A 19627-nucleotide genomic window follows, 5' to 3' on the forward strand; every position below is an offset into this window, starting at 1 on the left:
CAAGAAAGGCTGATACCGGTCCAGGGGGCTGGTAGATGACAGCAATTCTTAGAGAAATGGGAGAGAAAAGACGAATGCAGTGTGCCTCAAAAGAGGAGAGTGTCAGAGAGGGAGGTGGGTGAAGAACCTGATAGGTGCTGCATGGGGCTAGAAGGATTCCCACTCCACCTCCCTTCCGTCCACTTGGTCTGGGGGAGTGAGTCCAGAGAAGGCCCCCATGGGAGAGGGAAGCAGGAGAAATAGTATCTGATTCATGAAGCCAGGTTTCAGTAATGGCAAGTAGGTTAAAGGAATTTGTGATGAAGAGGTCGTGGAGGGCGGTGAGTTTGTTGCAGACAGAACGTGCATTCCACAGGGCACAGGAAAAGGGGGGGCTGGTTTTGGAAAGAGGAATAGAGACCAAGTTCTGTGGGTTGCGGCTCCTGCCAGAGGGTGTAGGGGGATGGGAGCGCTGGGCAAAGACAGATGATGGTGGCCCAGGGTTTGGGGATATGCCACCAGAGATTAGGAGAAGCAGGAGGGTGAGGGAGGTAATGTGGGACTGTGATTTATGTGAAGGGGCATGTCTCAGAGTACTGGAGGTTTTATCAGTGTATGGATGTAGAATGAGCGAGAGTTGGTAAGAGCAGTAGTAGGGGGAAGACAGAAGGCAGGGTGATATGTATAAGCAGGCGGGTGGAGAGGGGGGGTGAAGGTAAGAGAGTTTGAGGAGAGAGGAGAGGAGTGTCAGAAGCAGTGGAAGAGAGTGCATGTTACAGAGCGGAAGGAGAGCTTAATAGAGAGACAGGGTCACCTGCAGTCTATTAGCTGCTTTCCAGTGCAGCTTGCTGTATTTGTTTGTTTCGTGCAATCGCTGAAGTGCAGAGAATGAAATGCATATCACTTGTAGAAAGAATCACTTAGAGGAAGAAGCCTTAAGGATAGAAGCCCCATGCAATGTGCTCCCGGAGCAATGTGCTCACCCCTTAAGGATGCTCAAATATATACTGTTATAAGGGTGGGGTTGAAGTTCGTTAATTAATCATGAGTGACTATAAGAGTGCCTAGCAATCAAAGTGAACTTTTTGCTTCAAAAGTCAGAATAGCAAGAGGCCAAGACAAGATCAACACATAAAACTTAGGTAAGACAGTCCAGAAAAACAAATAATGTCATGGTTGTTCGCACAGGGCAACAGATAGAGAAGGCCACATACCAGAGACACACACACACAGAGACAGCAGGCAGATCCCAATTTCAGTTAACGGTGGAAGATGTGGATGAGCTGACACTGTTTAAATCTGGATCCTGTGTCTCCGCTAAGCAAGGGGCACTGACCCCCCCCCCCCATCCCACACACACACACACACACACACACACACACACACACACACACACACACACACGTAAATTCCGAGTCAGGTAAAAATGTAACCCTTTGATCTCCCCTGATGTTAACTCCTGCCCAGCCAGTGCCATTAATACAGTGACGGTGCATATTTTTTAGCACTGATCACTGTATTAGTCTCACAGGTTTCCAAAAAGTGTCAGTTAGTGTCCTGACTTTCCGCCACAATATTGCAGTCCCGCTATCAGTCGATCATTGCCATTACAATTAAAAAAAAAAAAAATCCCATAGTTTGTAGATGCTATAACTTGCACAAACCAACCAATATATGCTTATTGGGATTTTTTTTTTTACCAAAAATGAAGCAGAATACATATTGGACTAAATTGAAGAAATGTGATTTTTTTACATTTTTTTATTGGATATGTTTTATAGCACAAAGTAAAAAATATAGTTTTTTTTTTTTGTTTGTTTTTTTTTCAAAATTGCCTTTTTTTGTTTATAGTGGAAAAAAAAAACAAAAAAACGCAGAGGTGATCAAATACCACCAAAAGAAAGCTCTATTTGAGGGGAAAAAAAGGGCGTACATTTTATTTGGGCATCATGCGACAATTGTCAGTTAAAGTAACGCAGTGTCGTATCACAAAAAATGGCCTGTTCATGAAGGGGGTAAACCTTCTGGAGCTGAAAAAAACAAACATAATCTTGAAATACTTTCAAATTACATATGTGAAGTCTCTGATGACATTATTGAATGTACTGACGGGAATTTTTTTTTTGTACTAACATCACTACGAAAATCTACCAGATCGTGGCTGGCTTAAAGCCATTCATACACGGATGGAAATATGGCAGGTTCAGCAGGGACTGGCCAAATTTCAATCCATGTATGGGCAGACTGGTTGTACAAAAGATGATCCACCAATCGTTTTGTGTACAACTGCCCTGCTGGGAAATTTCAGCTCGATCAGTACCGCCAGTAGCGCTGATTAGTGTATTCTGATAGTGGGAAGATCTCCCCGCTGTCAGAATACAATTGCTCAACAGGAAGAATTCCCCCATCCACATCGAGTGTGTAGATGGAGGAATCAATTCCTTTTTTTTTCCGTTCAACCCACAAAACAAATGATTGATGTATGCTGCTTTACACAAAAGCAGGAAAAAGCCTCCAGAGCTATTGTTTAGACTTGAAGTCACAACTGCTCCTTTGAAATAAAGCTGCAATGTGAAAAAAGGTTTCCCTGTCAGCTGATGAGTTACCAAGTAACAGTGGTTAAAAACAAAGCTGTCTCCATGGTTCCCCTGTCAGTGTTTCAGTGTGTGTGATAGCCAAAGAGGAATCAGCATGGCTCTACCTCTCCTGCCTGGGAACTCCTTTAATAGAAATGTATGTATTCTTTGATGAATTTCTTTTTTACATGTACATGATGTTTATATAGAACTTGTTAAATACTTTCTCCCTAGAGAGTGTGTGATATTGCCCCAAAATTACTGTATAACTAAAGTGACCTAAACTAGTATTGTTGTTTTTTTGTTTTTTGTATATTTTTCTGTTTTCTTTCCCAATATAGCATCTAAGAGTTTTTTATTGAAAGTTAGAGCCAGTTCACCTATTAGAACACAGCCGCTGGTGTGCGATGAGATGAAAGCAGGGCTAATGAGCCAATTGCAGCGCTTCGCAGTTTTTTGAAATGTCACATAGTACAGTTCATTAAGTTCTATTGGCCACATTATTATGCGAGGTGGTGGATTGTGTTGTACTGCGTTGACATTTTTTTTTGTGCATGCTGTACTCTTTTTCAGCGCACACCACAGCCACGCATATGTGGCATATGCATAGTACAGTATACACTGCTTGAGGTATATGCATAGTACAGTATACACTGCTTGTGGTATATGCATAGTACAGTACACACTGCTTGTGGCATATGCATAGTAAGGTATACACTGCTTGTGGCATATGCATAGTTCAGTATACACTGCTTGTGGTATATGCATAGTGCAGTATACACTTCTTGTGGCATATGCATAGTACAGTATACACTGCTTGTGTCATATGCATAGTGCAGTATACACTGCTTGTGGCATATGCATAGTGCAGTATACGCAGCTTGTGGCCATGGGCGTCCGCAGAACTTTTTTCAGGGGGGGGCATCATTTTAGGGTAACCCATGCGCCGCCCCTTTTCGGCAATGTCATTATCACATTGTCATGGTCAGAGACTGCAGGCGTAGTACAGTACAGTACAGTATAAGTAATGGATAATGGCTGACAGGCCCTCTTACCAGACCCAGCGAAACTACATAAATGATCCCTCCGGCTGGACGATCACTCACTCTGGATTCCCCGGGGGCGATTCTGGTCAGTAGTGTAGAATGTCTGAGCCCCTGCCAGGGTACAGTCTTTCTCTCTCTGGTAGCGCTGAGTAGCATGGCTCCCTCTCTGGAACTGGGTAACGTGGCTCTCTCTGGTGGCGCTGTGTAGCGTGGCTCTCTCTGGTGGCGCAGTGTAGCATGGCTCTCTCTGGTGGCGCTGGGTAGCGTGGCTCTCTCTGGTGACGCTGGGCAACCTGGCGCTCTCTCTGGTGACACTGGGCAGCGTGGAGCTCTCTGGCTTCCTCCCAGCACAAGCCTCTTTGTCCTGTAGCACTCACTCCCTCAGCTTTTTTCCAGGCTGCAGTCTCTCAATCTCTCTCTTGATCGAGCTGTAGCCTCCTTCCTGTGGAAGCCGCCAATCCTCAGTACTACATGTCCCATGATGCTCTCCTCTCCTAGTCTCCTTTGATTGGCCTCAGTTATGGCCAATGGGGAAGGAATGGAGCGGGCAGGAAGCTGGGTGGGGAACCTGGTGAGAGCTGCCGTCTCTTCTATCTGACAGGAGGGGGGGGTCAAGCGGGAGAAACCTTTGACAGTCTGCAGCTCGCCTTTCTCCTGACACAGCACCGCCGAGTTCTCCGAGCACCTTAATGGTGCCCCCCCCTCCGCTGGCTGCCTGCACCCCCATAGCGACACCACTGTGTTGAATGTGCCGATCCGATCCCTGATTTTAGGGGAGGGCATTTGACCCCCCTTGCCCCTACCTGCAGATGCCCATGCTTGTGGCATATGCATAGTACAGTATACACTGCTTGTGGTATATGCATAGTGCAGTATACACTTCTTGTGGCATATGCATAGTACAGTATACACTGTTTGTGGCATATGCATAGTACAGTATACACTGTTTGTGGCACATGCATAGTGCAGTATACATTGCATGTGGCATATGCATAGTACAGTATACACTGCTGTAAAACATGTTTTTAACCATTTCTCTGCTAATCTTCTCCCTGTACACACTTTCACATGTGCTGCCTGTGTTAAACCTTCCTTTGCCAGTCTTCACATTCAAGGCGCCCATTGATTAAGCTCTGGTTCACACTGGTGCGATTTGGCATGCAATCTGACAGTTCAAAATCGCATGACAAGTCGCACCCCATTGCCAGCAATAGAACAGTTCAAATCGTTGCAACTCAAGGTGCAGAGACTTTGAAAAAGCTTCCTGCACCCTTTTTTGGGATTTCATTGCGACTTGCATAGACTTCTGTTAAATGAAGTTGCAAGCTGCAATGAAAAGAATAGCAGTGTTTCCACAATACGTGTTAATACAATTTCATCACAATACATCACAGCACTGCAGATTTTTATTTTGGTGTTCCGACGACCCCTTTAATCCCTTAATAATTTTAGGTAAAACAAACTTTAAAGTAGAACTAAAAGGTGAACCTTTTTTTTGGGATTGAGTAAAGGGAGAGTTATAACCCCGGTAAGATTTATTTTTACCATCTTTGTCCAATTGGGGAGATTACCCTTCACTTCCTGTCCCATAGAAAAAACAGGAAATTAAAGGAAATCCCTGCAAAGTGAGGGAATCCCTGGTTGTCAGCAGGGTTAGCAGAACTAATGTCCCCTTTGGAGAATATTCCCACTATTCCTGTTCTTGAATAAACCCATATTGCATTAAGGTGTGCCCCTCAAAGCTCAAATACGCATGCGTGTCTGTGTCTACATATTTATGGCCCTGGCACATTGATATCCCCGCTGCCATACAGAGCGATAATGCTAATGAGCACTAGGTGATTGGGGTGTGCCCAGACACATCCAGCACACCCTGTGCGCACGCCTATGGATAAACCAAAACTTGGGATTTTCTTTTACTTTCATTAAAAATCGTAAACTGGACAAATTGAGAGGATGAATCTCCTTAAAGCAGAGTTCCACCCATTTAGAAGTCAGCAGCTACAAAAAGTGAATGACTAAACAGACACTCACCTTTCCCACGGTCCTGCGATATGGCCGCCTGAAGCCTCACTCCTCTCCCCCTCCTCTCCATGGCACCGGAATTGTAAGTGAGTGTGCCTGACTGTGACAGTCACAGCCACGTGCACGCTGCGCTGTCTTGAATGGCTGGGTGATCTTCTGGGACCTGTGACTTGTCCCAGAAGATTGCAAGGAGGGAGATGGGAAAGGTGAACTTCCACTCGGCGCCGTGGCGCCAGGAGAGGAAGTGGGAGCTAGGTAGACGTGCAATTCGTTTCGTAACAAATTGAAATTCGGCCGAATTTTGCAACTTTCGGACATTGCCGACCACCGCATGTACATATACATATATGGGCGGCACAGTGGTGCAGTGGGTAGCACTCTCGCCTAGCAGTAAGAAGGGTCGCTGGTTCGAATCCCGACCACGACACTACCTGCCTGGAGTTTGCATGTTCTCCCTGTGTCTGCGTGGGTTTCCTCCGGGTACTCCGGTTTCCTCCCACACTCCAAAGACATGCTGGTAGGTTAATTGGATCCTGTCTAAATTGGCCTTAGTATAGGTATGAATGTGAGTTAGGGACCTTAGATTGTAAGCTCCTTGAGGGTATAGGGACTGATGTGAATGTATAATATATATATGTAAAGCGCTGCGTAAATTGACAGCGCTATATAAGTACCTGAAATAAATAAAATAAATAAATAAATATACGTCGGCAGAATGGCACGGTCAGGCAAATGGGCGTACAGGTACGTCCCTTTAAATTTGCCGCCGCAAGCTCTGTGAGTGGACTCGATGTCTGTGGGGATACCCGCGATCGTCTCATGGAGAGGAGGAATGGGGAAATGCTGAAACAAGCATTTCCCCGTTCTGCCTAGTGACACTGACACTGATCACAGCTCCCTGTAATTGGGAACGGTGATCAGTGTCGTGTCACGCGTAGCCCCTCCCCCCCACAGTTAGGATCACTCCCTAGGACACATCTAACCCCTGCAGCACCCCCTCCTGGTTAACCCCTTCACCGCCAGTCAAATTTACGCAGTAATCAATGTATTTTTAATCACACTGATAGCTGTATAAATGTGAATGTTCCCAAAATAGTGCCAAAAGTGTCCGATCTGTCCACCATAATGTTGCAGCCACGATAAAAATCGCTGATCGCCAACATTACTAGTTAAAAAAAAAAAAAATATTAGTAAAAATGCCATAAAACTATCCCCTATTTTGTAGACGCTATAACTTTTGCGCAAACCAATCAATAAGCGCTTATTGCGATTTTTTTTTTTTTAACCAAAAATATATGTAGAAGAATACGTATCAGCCTAAACTGAGGAAAACAAATGTTTTTTTATATATTTTTTGGGGATATTTATTATAACAAAAAGTAAAAAAATAATGCGTTTTTTCAAAATTGTCGCTCTTTTTTTTTGCTTATAGCGCAAAAAATAAAAACTGCAGAGGTGATCAAATACCACCAAAAGAAAGCTCTATTTGTGGGGAAAAAAGGACGTCAAATTTGTTTGGGAGCCACGTCGCACGACCGCTCAATTGTCAGTTAAAGCGACGCAGTGCTGAATCGCCAAAAAGTGCTCTGGTCTTTGGCCAGCCAAATGGTCCGGGGCTTAAGTGGGGACGGTATTCAGACCCTCTTAAATGTTTCACTCTTTGTTATATTGCAGCCATTTGCTTAAATCAGTTCATTTTTTTTCCTCATTAATGTACACACAGCACCCCATATTGACAGAAAAACACAGAAATGTTGACATTTTTGCAGATTTATTAAAAAAGAAAAACTGAAATATCACATTTCAGACTCTTTGCTCAGTATTTAGTAGAAGCACCCTTTTGATCTAATACAGCCATGAGTCTTTTTCGGAAAGATGCAACAAGTTTTTTACACCTGGATTTGGGGATCCTCTGCCATTCCTCCTTGCACATCCTCTCCAGTTCTGTCAGGTTGGATGGTAAACGTTGGTGGACAGACATTTTTAGGTCTCTCCAGAGATGCTCAATTGGGTTTAAGTCAGGGCTCTGGCTGGGCCATTCAAGAACAGTTGTTGTGAAGCCATTCCTTCGTTATTTTAGCTGTGTGCTTAGGGTCATTGTCTCGTTGGAAGGTCTGAGGTCCTGAGCACTCTGGAGGTTTTCGTCCAGGATATCCCTGTACTTAGCTGCATTCATCTTTCCTTCGATTGCAACCAGTCGTCCTGTCCCTGCAGCTGAAAAACACCCCCACAGCATGATGCTGCCACCACTATGCTTCACTTTTGGGACTGTATTGGACAGGTGATGAGCAGTGCCTGGTTTTCTCCACACATACCGCTTAGAATTAATGCCAAAAAGTTCTATCTTGGTCTCATCAGACCAGAGAATCTTATTTCTCACCATCTTGGATTCCTTCAGGTGTTTTTTTTTTAGCAAACTCCATGCAGGCTTTCATGTGTCTTGCACTGAGGAGAGGCTTCCGTCGGGCCACTCTGCCATAAAGCCCCGACTGGTGGAGGGCTGCAGTGATGGTTGACTTTCTACAACTTTCTCCCATCTCCCGACTGCATCTCTGGAGCTCAGCCACAGTGATCTTTGGGTTCTTCTTTACCTCTCTCACCAAAGCTCTTCTCCCCCGATAGCTGTTTGGCCGGATGGTCAGCTCTAGGAAGGGTTCTGGTCTTCCCAAATGTCTTCAATTTAAGGATTATGGAGGCCACTGTGTCTCTTAGGAACCTTAAGTGCAGCAGAAATTTTTTTGTAACCTTGGCCAGATCTGTGCCTTGCCACAATTCTGTCTCTGAGATCTTCAGGCAGTTCCTTTGACCTCATGATTCTCATTTGCTCTGACATGCACTGTGAGCTGTAAGGTCTTATATAGATAGGTATGTAGCTTTCCTAATCAAGTCCAATCAGTATTATCAAACACAGCTGGATTCAAATGAAGGTGTAGAACCATCTCAAGGATGATCAGAAGAAATGGACAGCACCTGAGTTAAATATATGAGTGTCACAGCAAAGGGTCTGAATACTTAGGACCATGTGATATTTCAGTTTTTCTTTTTTAATAAATCTGCAAAAATGTCAACAATTCTGTGTTTTCTGTCAATATGAGGTGCTGTGTGTACATTAAGAGGGAAAAAAAATGAACTTTAATGATTTTAGCAAATGGCTGCAATATAACAAAGAGTGAAAAATTTAACGGGGTCTGAATACTTTCCATCCCCACTGTGTGTATATATGTGTGTATATATGTGTGTATATATGTATGTACGAAAGAAATTATAGCGGATATAACAAATGAATTAGACATGATTCTAGACTCAGTATAACGAATATCGGCACTCTACGAATAATAACGAATTATCCGAAAACGAATCAACGTAACATACGAATATAACAGAAGGAAATTATGAATTATATATGGCAATGAACCGAAACTAAACAAAATTTCCCGTTGTGCACAAGTCTAGAGCTGGGTACCTCTCAAAACCAGGTACCCACTCTCCCCCCAAAAAAATGACATGCCAATTGTGGCATGTCAGGTGGTCACGAGTGCTTAAAGCGGAAGTTCCATTTTTGGGTGGAACTCCGCTTTAACAGGAACACAGACAGAAATAAAAACTGACAGGCGCTCTAATCCTTCTTCATTCTATCCAAATCTAAAAGAAAAGTTTTGCATTTAGTTATACTTTAGCGCCTGAACCCAGTTTTGCAACTTTGTTAGTAAAACTGTACATATCATCACAACTACCTAATGTATGCTGGTGGATTATACCTTGTTTTTCTCTGGACAGATTGAGGGATTTTATTTGGAGGCAAATGGTGATGGATATTTCCTGATTTTTCATTATTAAAGGAAGACCGACCCGAAAATCTAAAAAAATAATTATTTAATGGCTTGCCGGCCACCCGTAGTACCCTGGGGCACGATCCCGTGACCGCTGTGTCCATGGCCGTGACTGCTGTAAGCGGCCAGGGTATCATGTGGTTGCGATAATTGGTCATAGCGATTACATGATTACAATGTAAACAAAACAGTCATACATGGCTTCCATTCATGACTGTTTTCCTTACTATTGTGATGCTGTGATTGACCCACAGCTATCACTTGGTACCTGGGCCATCACAGCACCCTGTACCATGTGATTAGCTGTAGCCAATCACAATAGTAAGCAAGCTGTCACAAATGAAAGCCATTCTTGGCAGCTAAAACTATTGCTAACTAAATAAAAATTCCTGATCACTCCCACAGAGTACTACAGTGTTACTATGGACACTGAAATACTCTGATGAGATTATGTAAATATTCATGTAGCATGGCCCCCTTGGGGACTGCTTAGATTTACCTGCTCATCTGCATCGCCATGACCCTGTGGATATTCCAACCCACCTGACACTCTGGGTTTAGACATATTTGCAACACCTTTGAGTAATAAGACAATATTCGATACATTTATATTCTGTTAACTTTACTGGAATACTTCAGATAAGATGTTGTACAAAAGAGGTAATGGTTCAACTGAGCCTTGGATAACCGCACAAGCTCAGTGGAATGATTTCCCCAGGAAGACAGTTAAAACAGTAACAACAGGATAATATATATATATATATATATATATATATAGTATCCTGGGAAGAAGACAGAGCGGGGTCGGTCTCTGGTTTCTTTTATAGCTCTTCCCAGAAATCTCTTCGGTGGCAGCAAAGATCCCTGGGATATGTGGTCTGGGTGTATGGTCACATAGGGGAACAGTCACCTGATGGAACCACCGATCCTGCAATCCCTTTTTATTGGCTCACAAATATGATATCAAGTTAGTAATGCTGAGCACTAGAGGGATGATATGATATACAGATCGTGCCGGGGATAGCTGTTCATTGCAATTGTAGTTCATATTGCTACATCTACAGAAGTGATGTGAACTGGCTGGCTGCGAGGAGATCCAGCGCATAGAGACATTATTTACATTAAAACTGGGCACAGCAGAGGACATGTGATTAAAAAGGAAAGGAAGTGGGGTGGGGGGTGGGATAGGAAGGCAAGCAGTTGTGCCTGGTAAAGAGAAGGAAGTGGTGAGAAGTAGAATGTGGGAACTGGGGAAGGCAGGGGAGGTATGATTGATGAAGGGAAGGCAGTGGTGAAAAAGGGGGATGTGGAAAGTGGGGACCACAGGGAAGGTGTTATTGATAAAGAGAAGGAAGTGGGGGGAAGTGGAATGTAGAAACTGGAAAAGGCAGGGGAGGTGTGATTGAAAAACAAAGATGTACAGAGATGTGAGTTTTTCTGCACTCGTCTCTGCAAGGGCACAAAGAAAACAATTGTTTTCTATGTGCCCTGTTCACACCACAATTCTGGTATAATGTGCATATTTTTTCTGCGTGAAAATCTGCAACATGTATTCAGTTTTCTGCACAGAAAAAACTCACAACATCAACATTGTGGTGTGAACAGGACACATAGAAAACAATTGTTTTCTTTTTGTCCTCGCAGAGAGATATGCACGTCTTTGCACATTGTGTGGTTTCCCCACATCCAATTCGCATGTCAGGAGATTGTGACCGGCTCTCTATAGAGCCGGTTCGCACATCTCCGGAGCGGCTCCGGTGTGAATTGTACAGGAGTCCTGTGCGGCTTCTGGTCCGTTTCAGGTCTGAATTCAGCCAAAAATTTGGAATGAATTCGGACATGACACAGTGAACAGGGACGCACCGGATCCCTGTTGTGAGCCACTTCATGCTTCAGTGTGAACTCAGCCTTACAATTTTTATGCCCATATGGTGAGAACGAGGCTTTAAGTCATTGGAGAGACTAGATCTGTGTTCCTGGTAGTAAGTATAGTCCGCCCAGTACAGTAGTACCAATTGTATAGAAAGTTCTCAGGCTGGCCTTTCAAAACATGCTGTCAGATCCTCAATGTGATGGATTTCTTTAGCTTTGGAAAAGTATAATTCAAGGGTTGGGGGTGTCCTGTTTCCAAAGGATAGGGATGCAAATCTTGACTGTGTTAAGTAAGTGAAAAAATAGGACTTCTTAAATCTGCTTCTGGGCAAACTCGATAGGTGAAAGAAGTAAAAGGCGGTGTTCTGTTACCAACCCCTTTCCAGTAACCTTGCAGCATGTGCAGGAAGTTCATTTTCAATACTGATGGGAATGTACCTTTAATTTTTCAGACTAGTCTTTAGCTGCTAGTTTGCTGCAATCCAAGGCTGTATAAGATTGCAGCTCTTTTGAAAAGCATTCATTAAAATATAATGTATTCTGCTATATTCTGAGCACTCACTGAAGTAGTATTTGTTGGTTAGGTGAAATTGGCTAAAATGTTAACATATGTATGGAAAAGCATTCACATATTTCTATATCATTCTCAAGATATTTTACTCAGACATTCAGGCATATTATATTTATATATTACTAAAATTTAAATGGCCTTTAACGCTGGGTTAAATCTAGCTATTAAGTTTGTCGCAATGAAAGTTTCCTTTGCTTGCCATACTGTGCGTAGTAGATTAGCAATTTACGTCTTACTTGGCTTTCATCAGATCCACATTAATATTATATCTAGCAGTCATAAGTGAATAATACATTTTTTTTAAGTTATAAAATGTACAAATAAAAGTGTGGTTGATGGATGAAACAAAATCTCTGACACCTATGGCACTGAATCACATTAAAAAGTCCACCGTGAAGGCAACATTGCAAATGAAATCAGCAACATACAAATTGTTCATTCATAGTGTACTGCTAAAATTACGCTTTGCACTGCATATTCTTTAAACTTATAACTATTCTTAAAGTGGAGTTCCAGGCTGAAATGAAAGTAGGAGTAATCCGATCGAACACCCCCCCCCCCTGTATTTGAATATTTGAATATCCTTTTTTGGGGGGGGGGGGGGGGGGGCAGCGTTCTGTACCTTTTTTTTGCTTTTCCAGCAGGGCTTCTGTCCTACACCGCTGCGGTGAGGTACATCATCTCTGCATTTATCGGCCCCTCCTCCTGCCCCCCCCCCCCCCGCTACCTTCTGGGACCTATGTGTGTCCCAGAAGAAGATGGGGCCATTCAGAAAGTGCAGCGCGACTCACGCATGCACAGTAGGTTTCCTTTAGTTGCAATGGCGGCACCTGCACCCGAGCCAATGGACAAATCGGCTTCGGGGCAGCCAACATCGCGGGATCCCTGGACAGGTAAGTGTCCTTATATTAAAAGTAAATAGCTACAGTATTTGTAGCTGCTGACTTTTACATTTTTTTTTTTTTTAAGCTGGAACTCCGCTTTATGGATGTTCACCTTATGCCAAAAAATAATAAATGTACATTTTTTTGCAGGTAAAAAAATGTGTATTAATTATTTTTTGCTGCATGAGCCTGTAAAGCATTGCACCAGCAATCAGCAGATTGCTGATACCATGCAGGTCTCCTGCAGACCTGTCAGTGTATCGGCTTTCTCGTACAGGGAAACCAATACATTCTGACAGGAAGCATGAATGAGCTATCACAGTGGTCCACAGTGACATGGCCGGGCAGGCGGAGCCCCACTCAACCACGTTTTTTTTAAATTTTGACAGTTAACAGGGAGGAGAAGATCCCCCACTAGCTGTCAAAGCGGGGGAGCTGGGCTGGTGCTTTCATAACATGTTACATGTTACACCCTACACACGTTATTAAAGCTGAATTTATCCTTTAAATCTGTTAAAAATATCAAGAAGACATATGAACAGAATCAGGGCCAAATTTAAAGCTGATCTTCATGTTTTACTAAAGGTTAAATAGTTTGTTTGAACCAAGCTGGTCCAAACAAACTATTTCCTTCGCTAACCAATGCAGTGGGTGTCAGTGCTGTATGAACTGTAGGTAGCCTTAGCTACCTATAGTATACATTGCTGTTTTCCAGCAGTGGAATGGGGACTTTCTCTTCCCACTCTCAGAACAAAACTTAGTTGGGCTGAGCGTTGCTCAGCCATTCACAGGGAACTTTGTATTCTGTGAATGAATGCAAACCTTCTGGTTGGTTGAGGCAGAAAGCTTCATGTTCTGACTCAGGCAACCAGAGGAAGCTTTGTAAACTTCACTAAAACATGGAAATCAACTTTAATGCTAGGCAACATAGACCATTGTCTAGGGCACCACAGCTAATTGGGGCAGAGCTTTTCTGCTTAGGACATTAAATCCTTTAACCCTTAATTGCCTTTGGTTTGTCTATAGCAGCCATTCTCAACCAGGGTTCCGTGGAATCCCGTGGTTCCACCAGAGATTGCTAAGGGTTCCTTGAGATGTGGCTAATCGACCTCCTATTTGACAGTGTTGTATGGTTTTGGGGCCAGTGCCACTTGACAGAGCCAGCTGCATGACACCAATGATCTATAAAGGGCATTAGTCCCACTGACCCCTACTGAATTGGTTTTAGCAGGGGTGCCATGAGACCTGAAAATTATTTGAAGCATTCCTCTGGGGTAAAAAGGTTGAGAAAGGCTGGTCTATAGGCTCATTGAGCATAATATCTTGAAAATTGCCATGCCATGCCCCAAAACTAGAGAGGCGCTTTATGAGGAAGAAGAAGCAGCCTTACCCACCCTTTGCTATCTAACAAGTTGCACAATATTTCAGTCTATGTTCCCCAGGTCTTTTAGGATCCTATCATTGCCCCTGCTATAGCCCATGCCAGCAAAGGAAGGGTTATGTTAACTACTTGGACTCATGGACAAGACACGTGTCCCAAGCATACGCTCAGTTTACTTTTATTCACAAGCTGTGTGTTCAGATTATATTTGTCACATAATGCCGAATAAAGATCTAAAGTCACAGCATACACTTTCCTTTTCTAGCATTATCATTGTAATAGCAATACAAATGTAGCACCCTCTAGTGTTCTAGGTTTGTTAGTGTGGAATTCTTAGTTTTCACCTCTTTAACCTCTTAGTGTAATAATCTTCCCACAGAAATATCATGTCATTTTTTTTTCCCTTTCCATCTTTATGCTTCCTGGTGACTTCTTGGTAGCTTAGGCTTGGTTCACGCTAGTGTGATTTCAGATGTGACTTGAATCTGTGTGTGCCTATTCACATCATTGCAGTACAGCATGGAGCATTTTTGGAAAAGGGTCCTGTGCTACTTTGGTGCAATTGCAGCTGCAATTTGGTCCCACTGACTTCAATGGAAAGTCATCAAAACACATGTAATAATAATGTGCATGCATTTTTGCCATGTTTTTTTGCTATGTTTTTGCAGGTTGTTAAGGACCTGGCACCCGCCTGTGTCCTAACAACCAGTGACTCATTTCTGCTGTCAGCAGCAGGGATGAGTCATTAGCTGTGAAGGAAGATTTTGACCATGGATACACTTTATATCACAGAAGCATAAGGCCTGAGTTTTTTCATTCCCATGTGTTATTTGCTGTTTTAGGATTAAAAAGGGGCCATTTGAGGCAGTGTTGAAATAAGAGTTTGATAAAATAATATTTTCTAAGAAAATCAAGGCCTCAGCAATTAAACTCAAAATAGTTCTTCCATTCCAACTTTAGCTTTAAATGGGTCTCCAAGATTTCCTATTTAGGGCTTCATCTCCCTCCCTAACTTGACTTGCTCTGTGGTGCCAGTTACCCTTGTATCTTTAAAGCGGAACTACACTGCATCTGATCACCACAAACTAAAAACGCAATTTAATTAATTTTTAATTTTCAAAGCAAACTCCCCCATCCATCCAGGTCCTTATGCTTTATTTTGTTGAGAAATCACTTTGAAAAACAACCCCTAGCACTTCTAGCCATGGCCATCTTGAGTAAGGGAAGATGATTCATGTAGCATTTACTTCCTGGAATCAATCTGCCCTTATCTCAGGCATGCAGGCAGGTCGGTATCTCAGGCATGCAGGCAGGTTGATACTGCACCCAAGTGCAATATCAATCGATCACTGTCACTTATAAAACACTAAACACATAACTGCAGCATTCGCAGAGTCAAGCTTGATCCCTGCGAATGCTAACAGTTTTTGGTAGCGTTTGAATCAATCGATGACAGTCAGGTTATCTTTTTTCCTGTGAGTCTCACTAGTTGCACCAGTAAATTTAGAGGCCAAAATGTCCAACCGAAGGTACACTAGTGAATAGGCCTACACGTTTCTGAGCATGACAGATAAGAGTGAAGAGGAAGTCACCCATCTGTCAGATTCAGGCTCAGAATATGATCCTGTAGACAGCAGCGGCACCCTGATAGATAGCTCTGATGACGGAGTAGTGGTCCCTGCCAAGGTCAGGCGCACCGATCCCGTTCTTCTGCTGTTTTTGAGGTGCAAGAACCACAGGGTTCTCGTATGGAGCAGAGAGCCAGTACTAGTGCCGCTCATCCTTCTGGTAAACTAGCAAGCACCAGCGGCCTAGTACATCCTGGTCATAGATCCAGCACTGTATTAACACTTGATGACGTGGCAATTCCCATAAGTGCAGTTCAAGCTGGTGAGATGGCTAGCACAAGTAGTGTCCTGCAGCCACCAAGAAGACAAAGACAGGCCCGTCAAGCCCATAGTGCCCTTCCTGCTGCATTTGCCAATCCGAATTCGGATCCTACCAATTCTGCAGCGCCCGTACTTCCCCCTTTCACTGGCCAACCCAGAATTCTGGTGGAAACAGTTGATTTTACCTCACTTGATTTTTATTCACTGTTTTTCATGGAAGATCTCTATAAATGTATTGTGGACCAAAGCAATTTGTGTGCTGGTCAATTCATCACCACTAATCCCCAGTTGACCCTTGCCAGAGATTGGAGACCTATTACGGTCTCCGAATTTAAGACCTTCCTCGGTCTATTCCTCCTCAACTAAAAAAAGTGATTTGCGGTCATATTGGTCCACTGACCCAATTCACCATATGCCCATGTTCTCTGCCTCCATGACCAGGACATGATACAAGCAGATCTTGCAGTTCATGCATTTCAATGACAATGAACTCTGTTGTCTTTGGGGTGACCCTGAATATGATCGGCTCTACAAAATTCGTCCCCTCGTAAACCACTTCAACCAACAGTTTGCAAGCTGGTTTACTCCCGATCAAGTTGTCTGCATTGATGAGTCCCTGATTAAGTTTTCTGGCCGCTTGTCATTTAAACAGTATCTTCCCAGCATGCATGCCAGATATGGGGTCAAGATGTATAAGCTCTGTGACAGGGCAACAGGCTATACATATAGTTTTATGGTTTACGAGGGAAAAGATAGTTATGTAGAGCCTGAGAACTGCCCAGATTACATAGGGAGCGCTGGTAAGATTGTGTGGGACTTGGTGTCACCCTTATTTGGAAAGGGGTACCACTTGTATGTGGACAATTATTACACAAGCGTGGCACTTTTTAGTCACTTGATCATGGAATTGGAGCATGTGGCACCGTGCAATCTAATCTGTGGGGCTCACCCCAGCGGCTTGTAGATTCCTGTCTTAGGCTGGGGGAGAGAGTCTGCTTGAGATGTAATAATTTGCTGGCTGTGAAGTGGAGGGATAATAAGAATGTTTTCGTTCTGTCCTCCCTTCACACAGACATGACAGTCCAAATTCAAATGGCAACTGGTGTTGTGAAACCCCTCTGTGTCCACGAATACAACCTTAATATGGGAGGGGTGGACCTCAACGACCAGTTGATGACGCCGTACTTATTGCCCATATGGCCAGACGCTGGTACAAAAAAGTGTCTGTATACAAAGCTTCAGGACGAACTGGATCCTTCCTTAAATTCCAGGAGGAGATCATCACAGCCCTTCTGTTTCCAGACGGTGCTGTGGCCCAACTTCCCAATGCAAATGCAATGAGCCGGCTGCATGGGGTGCATTTTTTGTATGTCTTCCCTGGTACCCCTACCAATCGAGCACTCCGAAGAAGATGTCGTGTCTGTAGCAAGTGCGGATTTAGGCGTGGCACCCGCTATTGTTGTCCCTCTTGTCCTGACCAACCTGGTCTCTGCATCAGTTAATGTTTCGAACGCTTCCATACATTAGTGGAGTATTAGCATAGGGTACAGCACTGCACAGACTAGGACACACTTTCACAGGGTCTCCAAAGATGCCATCGCATTTTTAGAGACCCAAACCTGGAACCGTTACAGTTACAAATAAAAGTGTAAAAAAAAAGTAAAAAAAAAAATATATATATATATAAAATAAAAAAGCCAAAAATAGTTGTTGTTTTATTCTTTCTCTATTCTCTCTCTATTGTTCCCTCTCTATTGTCCTGCTCTGTTTTACTGTATTTTTTAACTGCAATGTTTTATTGTTACTATGTTTTATCATGTTTGCTTTTTCAGGTATGTAATTCTTTTATACTTTACTGTTTACTGTGTTTTATTGTTAACCATTATTTTATTTTGAGGTACGCCATTCAGTTGCAGCACTGATTTATTCATCTTGACAACAACAGTGTTTGCTCTCACGATACATAAATCAGCGACTCCAGTGCTGTAGAAGATGATTTCACCACTACAGTTAAAAAAAAAAAGGAGCATATATGCCGAAGCATGGGAGCAGGAGTGGAGGGGAGATTTGCCCCTAACATTAGGGGCGGATTGCTCCCATGCTTCGGCATATATTTTTTACTCTTTTGTTTGGCACAGATTGTTGTTGTTTTATTGAGTTAATGTTCTATTGTTACCATTGTTTCCTTTTCAGGTACACCATTCAGAAGAACATTACAATATATGCCTAACAAGGTCCAGCAACATACTGATATGTTGCTGGACTTTGAGTGGTTATACCAGAATGATGCCTGCGGGTTTAGGTATCATCTTGGTATCATTCTTTTCAGCCAGCGGTCAACTTTCACGTAAAAGCAATCCTAGCGGCTAATTAGCCGCTAGACTGCTTTTACAAGCAGTGGGAGGGAATGTCCCTCCCCTCCCGCCGTCTTCCATGGTTTTCTCTGGCTCTCCTGTCCCACCGGGGAACCTGAGAATGCAGCCGGTGGTTCTGGCAGCTGATCATAGAGCTGATCGAAGACCAGAATGGCTCCAATCATCTATATGGCCTAAGAAACCAGAAGCTACAAGCATTTCATGACTTCGGTTTCACCGGATATAAACAGCGCCATTGGGAAATTAGGAAAGCATCTTATCACACCGATCTTGGTGTGGTTAGATGCTTTGAGGGCAGAGGAGAGATCTAGAGTATAATAGACCCCAATTTTTTTTTAAAAAGAGTACCTGTCACTACCTATTGCTATCATAGGGGATATTTACATTCCCTGAGATAACAATAAAAAAAAAGGATAAGTGTTTAATTATACACCACAAAAGCAAAATATATAATAATAAAAAAAAAAAAACACCCCTGCCCCCCTGTGCTTCTGCGCAATGGGTCAGTCTCGTGTCATATGTAAACAGCAATTACAGCATGCGTGTGAGGTATCACTGCGAACGTCAGATCGAGGGCAGTAATTTTAGCAGTAGACCTCCTCTGTAAATCTAAAGGGGTAACCAGTAAAGGCTTTTAAAGGCTTTCAAAAATGTATGTAGTTTGTCGCCTCTGCACAGTTGTGCGCAATTTTAAAGCATGTCGTACAAATATGTAAGACTTTTTGGGAGCCTAGCCGCATACAGGACCCCGAAAACCTAAGGATATACATTTTTGATTTCACTCTTCACTACCTTACACAGTTTCGGAGGCCAGGAAATGCCCAGATAGCAGAACCCCCCCCCCCCCCCCCCCAAATGACCCCATTTTGGAAAGTAGACACCCCAAGCTATTTGCTGAGAGGCATGTTGAGTCCATGGAATATTTCATATTTTGCCACAAGTTTTGGGAAACTGACAATACATTTTTTTTTTCACAAAGTTGTCATTAAATGATATATTGCTTAAACATCCATGGGCATATGTAAAAATAGATACTAAAATACATTCTGCTGCTTCTCCAGAGTACCAGGATAGAGGACCCCAAAAACCAATCACCGCCTTCAGGATTTCTAAGGGTGTAAAATGGTGATTTCACTTCTCACAGGCCCTGTGAAATGTCCAGCTAGCACAACCCCCCCCCCCCCCAAATGACACCATTT

The 19627-nt window shown here is 43.2% G+C and overlaps 1 protein-coding gene across 1 annotated transcript in view; it reads left to right on the forward strand.

Annotated features, from left to right (window-relative positions):
• The first annotated feature begins 2599 nt into the window (after positions 1 to 2599).
• Positions 2600 to 19627, forward strand: part of EFHC2 (EF-hand domain containing 2) — a 134899-nt gene continuing 117871 nt past the window's right edge. Inside the window, exon 1 of the mRNA XM_073616275.1 lies at positions 2600 to 2712. Within this exon, the coding sequence (XP_073472376.1) occupies positions 2671 to 2712 (42 nt within the window). The 5' untranslated portion in view covers positions 2600 to 2670. The remainder of the gene's footprint in view (positions 2713 to 19627) is intronic.

This window comes from Aquarana catesbeiana, linkage group LG02 (assembly GCF_042186555.1).
Source record: "Aquarana catesbeiana isolate 2022-GZ linkage group LG02, ASM4218655v1, whole genome shotgun sequence".
Taxonomy (NCBI): domain Eukaryota; kingdom Metazoa; phylum Chordata; class Amphibia; order Anura; family Ranidae; genus Aquarana; species Aquarana catesbeiana.